Source organism: Pyxicephalus adspersus, chromosome 1 (genome assembly GCF_032062135.1).
Source record: "Pyxicephalus adspersus chromosome 1, UCB_Pads_2.0, whole genome shotgun sequence".
In the NCBI taxonomy this organism is placed as follows: Eukaryota; Metazoa; Chordata; class Amphibia; order Anura; family Pyxicephalidae; genus Pyxicephalus; species Pyxicephalus adspersus.
The window spans coordinates 26,985,631-26,993,945 of NC_092858.1; the positions used below are offsets into that span (position 1 = coordinate 26,985,631).

The window sequence follows — 8,315 nt, forward strand, 5'->3', positions numbered from 1 at the left end:
GGAGGATGTCTTATTTGCGGGGGGTGCTTTATTTTAATTGTTTGAGCAAAAATCGGTGGCTTATTTGATGGGGATGCCTTATCATCGGGGAAACACGGTAAATGAAATTAAAACATGAGCTATATACATATCCTGTATGAACCAATCACAGAAGCTGGATTCTGGGAGGAACAAACTTTGCAACAAGTCTTGCTGAACACTGCAGACTCTATATAGAAAACCAAGGTAAGGTAATAGAGGGGCCCATAATGCAACTGTAGCAATCAACAATTTTGAAAGCCTTTGTCTGCACTAGCTGTGCCAGTATTTGTCACGAAACAAATGTATTTTTGGTTTCGGAGACAGTCTAAATGGTAATTTAAAGTTTACATGAGTAGTGTTAAAAGGTTTGGTTTCCTTACCTTACTAAAGAAATACTGTGTTGTCACTGCAAATACGACAAATGCACAGCTGGCTTTTTTGAACTCCTCTCTTATAAATAGAAGTTCCTTAGTCTTCTCCTGACATTTTTCCTTCAGCCTGTGTGCACAGTGCCGATCTGGATCTCTGGTGGGTGCCTCAGACTTGGCAGGATAACCATTCTTCACAATGCTTGGCTTCAGCTTGGGGTGTCCTGGAAGGCATAAAAACTATTTTTAGCTTTAGCAGGCAATTTCTACAGCTGACAATAAATGAGCCAAAATGATTTGGAAGCTCTCCTGATCTCCCATAAAAAACACTGAGAAAATAAGAGGAGAACCCAGGAAAAAAATCACACATTTTCATGATAAATATTTAAAGAGAATATTTACCTGCTTCTGAAATTGGGCATGTGGAGAAAATTCTGAAGCATAACAGAAGCAACATAACATCATACATATACCAGTTTGTTGGTAAATTTTTTATCCAAACTGGAGACTGAAATAATAACAGGGCAATTAGCACACAGTACAGCCACTTAAGATCTAAACATATAACGAAGTAAATGCATTCTAGAATTTTTGAAAGAGCTAATGATTAGGAAGTCTTATGCTGAGTGCAGAAATGTAATTCAAAGGGGCATAAGTAACTGTGCTAATACAACTTTTATAGCGGGTTATCCTTGGTGCTACTAAAGGTAAATAATCTTTTCTGGTTGGCTGGATGTGGGGCCAATTACCTGTGGTGCTAGTATGCTCAGTTCTGTATTGGGTTAATGCTATGTTATCAAAATGAAAAACTTCTTAAAGCCCTTTTAGATTTCAAGTAATCTCATGCTTTAGCGACCAAATACATTCACTCAGAAGGCTGCAAAAGTACTGCAAAACATTAATGTCATACACTGCCTGGCCAAAAAAAGGTGACACATTCAAAAATTTCATTTGTTGGTTTTTAACTTGGATTACAGGACGCATTTGAGGTGGTATTGTTTATTCTTATGCAATGCAATATAACATTATTTATTTCCATCCAGAGTTGCATTCATTTTTCTCCAAGATCATGTTTTAATAATGGGAGAGACAGACCACCACATGAATTCTTCTCCTGCCCATCCTAAATACTCTTAAGGTCTGGTCTGGTGGTTGGCAATCCAAGTGTGAAAATGCTGTCTTTCACATGCTGCCTTAACCATTCTCTTACACTTTGAGCCTGATGAATCCTAGTATTGTCTTCTTGGAATATATCTGTGCCATCAAGGAAGAAAAAATGTGTTGATGGAAAAACCCACTCAGTAAATTTATATAGTCAGCTGACCTTATAATTTTAGGGACATAACATTGCTGAACCTAGACCTGACCACCGAAAGCAACCTCAGACTTGGGGGACTGTTTTAGGCCAGATAGTGTATATCCCTCACTCTCCTACCATAAGCGGCAGGAAGCAATTAGTTTTGTGGCAAAGCTTTTGTTGTGCATTGAGCAAATAAGAGCCTCCAGACCCATAATTATGACCAAAGATCTGAGTATCTGGTTAAAAGACCGTTCCTTAACTTAAATTTGTATACATTTGAACTTCCAGTGGATAGATGAGTTTGTTACAAATGCATATTGTACTCTGTGTTCATGTATCTACTGCTTTTACTCCTTAAGGGATTAAAGCAAACCAGTACTGAGAACTTTGTTTCCTAATTATCCAAGTGCAAACAATATTAGGAACCTCTAATGGTTTATAAATAACTATGGACAGATGCTCGAAACTTTCTTCAGCTCCCACTGCCCCAATTAGTATATATATATATATATATATATATATAGTACATAAACAAAATTGGTTGTTTTTAACTAATATAGTAATAAATATCACAACATTTAAAAAAAAAAAAAAAAAAAAAAAAAGAAAAATCAGATTTCTCAGAAACACATATTACATATTTTCCTTGTTAGGTGTACATAGCAGAATAGGTTTGCATGAGTCAGTGTATTCTAACTCATTTTCATCCACGTTTTCAAGGATGCACATGTACCTAATGTCACATTCATGATCTACTTTTAGAACAGTAATATTTTGTATCAAACATAAGGTGCTATGAGCTCAAAAATGCACAGTCCTTGCTAAAGTTACCTATTCTGCTCTTATGGTATGCATCTCACTTGATATATAACACTATATACGCCAAAAAAGTCCAATGCTATTTTTTTTTATTACGTTTTATATTCTATGTCCCTGTTTGGGAGCAACCATAGACTATAATACCATGTGAAAGAGGTTCTAACATTTCCAAATTAACAATTAAAGCCAAACCAAACACCAACATTTAAAAGTCACAAGGAAGTAGAGTTTTTTGCCTAAGGAGACATGGAAAGTGTTTTCTGCTAAAACCTTTTCCCCGCAGCCCATGTGCCATGTTATAGAACCCGGTTCTGTTTGTGGCTATGCCTAGAAAACAGAGATAATATTACTTCTTTGCATATGTGGGAATGCCGTCATCAGTGGCTGCTTAATGGCTGGGGAATTGTGGTGGACCTTGGAGACAAATGTGCCGCTTTATGGGGTTTATTTGGGACTGGCTTATGAACCTGTCAATGCTCCAGGACACTTAGAAAAAGGTAAGTGTGTGCTAGGACCAGCAAGTATGCTAACAAAAACTCACCACCCACCATCTAAAGTTTAGTTCTGCTTTAGGTATGCTTTGAGTTTAGGAAGAAAATTGCTTCAATCCTGGCAATCAAGTAATAGGATTGAGCATTAGCAAGTTTCTCAGTATCCATCATTCACAATAAAAGATCTAGCTACGCACAAAAGTCTAATTACCACAAACAGTTATTCCTGAAGGTTTTTGCTGTCCACAAAGAGGGTGCTGAAATCAGAGCCATGAGCCAGTAAAAATCTATTTGATATCTCATGTATTCACAGACCTGCTAATCTGCCACTTACACAATAACTACAACTGACACAAAATCAGAACATTGATAATGTAATTATTTACAGAGATGGCTGATCTATATAAAATATACAATGCATTTTATTGACCATAGCGCACCAAAGGAAAGAGAAATAAATTGTGTAGTATTATACCTGCAACCGGGACACTTACAAAACCAGGGCAAGCTAAATGCAGGATAATCGACTGTGCCCATTATTTTGTATGTATTGTATATTTATCTGAAATGTGGGCATTTATTATCCTGTCTATGTGCTGCTGTCAGAGCTCACACCATCAATTGTTTCTGGGCATACAAGGTGACTTAAAGTGACATAACAGAATTGACTATACAATTGCTTCCTGGTACATTTATCTCTCCTCTATGCTGCTATTGTGGGCTCTGCTGTCACAATTTTACACAAAATAGATGTGCTTTGTTAATTTTTTGCATGTTTCTTTAAGTTTTGTTCTGCAGCTTCTAAAAACTCTTGATATATGGTACAACTGTGCACAATCTTTGCCTGACTTTGGGTTGACCAATAAAAAGGGAGCAGGGAAGGACTAAAATCTGTAATGCTTTTTTCTCTGTCAGGGTCTCTGATAGATTTCCCTTCAATTACTGTCTGATATGGTGGCAGGGTCTCTTTATTAATGATGTTCATGATTAAATGCGGATTTCAAATACATTCAGATATCATTTAAAATATGTTTAGGATGTTTATCATTCGATGCATATTTGCAGATTTTGGGAGCCGCTCACAAGCCACCAATGCATTTAGTTCCACTTTAGGCACACTCTACCTTGGATGTAATCTTTTCGTGCATACATTTGTTTTTTTTAGGCTTCTTTTTCCTATTGTTTTCAAATGGTGATCTGACCAGCAATACTGTACTGTACTGTATGACTGCAGACATAGGGCCTAATTTATTAAAGCTCTTAAAGACTGGGGAGGATACACTTTCATCAGTGAACCTGGGTGATCCAGTAAACATGGAATGGATCTGGTTAGGATCAAATATCAAATGACTTCAAAGAAATCAAAAAGAAATCAATTCTAGATTTGCTGGATCACCCTGGTTCACTGATGATCACTGATGAAATGTTATCTTCTCCAGCCTTGGAGAGCTTTAATACATCAGACCCATAGTGTTGTCACTTTAGGCAATGTACATTTAATACCTGCTGTATTTACTCCCAGACCCCATATCATAGAGGGGTCTGTGTTTTGTAGTTTACAGGTGAACTGGGCAGAACTGACAACATTATTTAAGATAACACACAGGAAGTTCTAAGCTCACTAGTTTTGTGGCTGGACCAATAGAGGTTTCATCACTGAAACCTATATATAAAAAATGCTTTCGTGGTATATTTAATACCAGACCAAAAGGAGTAAATAAGAGATTTTTAAGTTTTATATGCACCTCATGCAAAAGAAAGTGAAAAAAAATGCTTTGAACAGGCAGTACAGCTTAAAAAAATGAAAAAAGCAATATTGGAAAATCTGTATTTGCAAGAAATGGCTTTATAAAAATACCAAGATTATTTCTTTTTTTTGTCTAATTTGCATAATAATTTCAATTAATTTAACAACTAGGGATAGCAATCTGTTTTTAGGCTGGTGTTTCTACCTTAAGTATTTTAATGCTGAATAATAACGCAGTAATATGCTAGAAGCTATGGGGATGGGGTGGGGTAGGGGGCTCCCTGTAGTTGTTACCTACAATTCATTTTACTTTTTTGCAAAACTAATTGCAGTTTAAACATTTTTTTTAGTTGTGAAATAGGAAGATTACCCCCCTTTGTCACGAAGACCAGAAGAAAGGAGAAATATATTCCTTTACATACCTCTATTTTATTATCAGAGATGGAAGAAAAATATTTTAAAATGTAAAACAATTTCTAAGGATGGCAAGGTAATCAATACATAACTATACATTTGAATAGAGCCGACTCTATGGCTATTTTCTTTTATTTTTTATTTTACATTCTCTTTGTATGTTTATTGCTGAAGAATGGGAAACTAGCGATTTTTTTCAGCTGTAAATGCGAGTGAGAAAATAAACGGTATTATTATTTCTGAAAAGTTGAATGCAGAAGTATCTATCACATTTGAAACAAAAAAACATTGTTATGTTGGATGAAAAATAACTATAGAGAAAAATGTTGGTAATAAAAATGGTCTTAAATGTATTTATAAGTGACTGTAAGACCCTGGTCAGCACCAGTCATCACCAAATACCAGTCCCTCAATCTAACACTGCAGTCTTCACCTATAACAAGCCCCCTCTCAGTCTCAGGAGACTGGTTGCCTCTCCCAGCACTTGGTTGCCCCCATGACCCCAGTGTGCAAGGGTTGGTGTCTGGGAATGGGCTGGCAAAAGACCAGGAGCCCACAGATGCACAGTACAAGAATACTAGGTGATCCAGAATACATGTCAAGGTCAAAACCATGTGATCCGTCCATCAAGCAAGGTACAAAGGAAGGAGCACAGGCAGAGGTCGTACAGGCGAAGTATAAAGAAATGCCAGGGAACAGGCAAAGGTCAGAAACCGTAAATTAACAGAGAAACTCTCCAGCACAGATTAGCCCAGCTATACACTACAACAGGCACTGGTGACTGGAAGCAGAGAGGCTATAAAGTCCCAGCAGCCAATGGCAGTGTAGAACTAAGTCAGGAGCTAATTGCCTCTGAAATCCCCTTCAGCTGTGCACAGCCTCACAGAGGGATGCTGGGGATGCCAAAAATACATCAGGCTGTATGGGTAAAGGGAAGCAGGGGCTTCTTCTATCTTAGTTCTCCTGGCTGCAGAAAATTACATTGCTGGGCAGAATAAAAAGTGTTTTATACTGCCATGGTGCAAAGCCAGACAGATAAACATCTTCTAACAGAGACGTTTGTGGTTACATATTGATTAAACTGCCAAGCTGGGAGATGGTATGGAAATTTAGCAGGATCTATAGTTCTATATAAGTCTAATTATTTACCTCTTTTTTATCATATTTCAATGATTTGAATAATCACAGAAATTTTTATATCTAGATAAGGAGAGGAACACATAGAAAAGTACACCTAAATTGAACAACCATGGCTCCTTTTTTTTTGACATCACTCACTTCCACCTGAAATGTGATTTTTTTGATTTTCGCAATATATTGGAATATTACTTAATTTTCATATATTTACTGGGACAATGTCAGTTTTTTGCATTGTCCATTTTAGAGAAATTTACTGGGCATGAATATTAAAGCTCTTTAAAACTGAAGAAAATAGAATATCATTGGAGAACGTGGATGATCCAGCAAACCTGGAATGGATCTTGTCCAGGATTTAAATCCTTTGCCAACTAATAGCAAATGATTTTGAAGAAATCTATTCCAATTTTGCTGGATCACAAAGGTTTCCTCATGAGACTCTAGCTTTATTAAATCAGGCCCGCTGTCTCTAAGGGCTGTATATGTACATTGTTCTCCCATTACTTTGGCTGTATCTTCATGCACGGCTGTTCAAATCCCTGTAAAAGCATACCTAAACTCAGAATTTTCACAATCCTTTTATTTAAAGTCAAAATTTCTTGTTTGTGTTTTTTTTAAGTGCAACACCCTTTCTCGATCGCCTAGGGAATCAAGAATGAATGGGAGAGCAGAGCCTTCCGGGATACCTATGACACGCATCCCGGGAGGCTCTTGGCTGCTCCTTCCATAGGAAGAAGAACGTGGAAGTAGAGAAGAGAAGATGTCGGCGCCTGATGCTCCCTTTGCGGCAGCCTGAAGACGGATAGTTAGTTATCAAAAGACCACAGCATTCACTAAAGTAAACAAAATATCTTCAAATGAAACAATTTATTATTAATATTATTATTACACAGTAATTATATAGCGCCATCATATTACACAGCGCTGTACAAAGTCCATAGTCATGTGACCTAGCTGTCCCTCAAAGTAGATCACAATCTAATGTCCCTACCATAGTTATATGTCTTTAATACAGGCTAAGGTCAATTTTGTGGGAAGCCAATGAACCTAACTGCATGTTTTGAGATGTGGGAGGAAAGCGGAGTACCCGGAGGAAACCACCCAAACACGGGGGGAACCTCAAACTCCATGAAGATAGTGTTCTGGCTGGGATTCGATCCTGGGACCTGAATGGCTGAAAATCGACCATATTGACTGGTGAACAATTTATAAATACATTCCTCATTGTTCTCAACACCAATGTCATCAGAAATGAAAGTGAGGTTAAATCCAAATAGTTGAGTTGTCATCACAATATGGCAAATAAAAAGGATTTGACTCACACTGGAAAGATATCTTTTAATTTTCCATTGAGTCCACAGAACAGGCATTAGGTGAAATGATGCTGATTAGCCAGATAGCAAAAAATATTGTAATCCAAGCTATTCAAAATGGGTTCTGAAACTGTGCTCTTTTTAGTTGTAAAATGATTTTTTCCAATACACTGTAATGAGATATATTTATTACTATGAATTATGTACACTCTTTTTTTAATGATAAATTCACCTCCTGTGGTATACTCCTATAATGGGTGAATCTGATTTTACTGGGTAAAGAAGAACAGAGTATAACAGATTAGGTAATGGTGACATCATAAGGAATAATCAGCAAGAAAAGAAAAAAGCACTAACAAAACTTTGTATTCTCTGCAAAATGGAAAAGAGAGGGACGAGATTAATCAGGGGAGCATATGGAAATATGGAAACAGGGTATCTGAATATAATGGCCACACTTTAAAACAAACAGGTAAATGAGCCACAGGCTGCCCACAGTGGAGTTTTAGAGTGTTAGGATCTGATTTTAGAGAAGTGTTCTTGACCTTTCTAAAATGAGGAAACCCTTTGAAATAGGGTCTTCAGGGACCCCCTGCTATATTTATTATATATCCACAACTCACATTATATTAGTGTGGTTCTCAGTGGGAAGAATGCCTCTTAATTTGCTTGACAGTGGGGAGAATGTCTCCTTTACAGATAGCC

The 8,315-nt window shown here is 37.1% G+C and overlaps 1 protein-coding gene across 1 annotated transcript in view; it reads right to left on the reverse strand.

Annotated features, from left to right (window-relative positions):
* MTUS2 (microtubule associated scaffold protein 2) overlaps positions 1-8,315 on the reverse strand; it is a 273,935-nt gene that overhangs the window by 57,345 nt on the left and 208,275 nt on the right. The window contains exon 7 of the mRNA XM_072404531.1: positions 402-613. Within this exon, the coding sequence (XP_072260632.1) occupies positions 402-613 (212 nt within the window). The remainder of the gene's footprint in view (positions 1-401; positions 614-8,315) is intronic.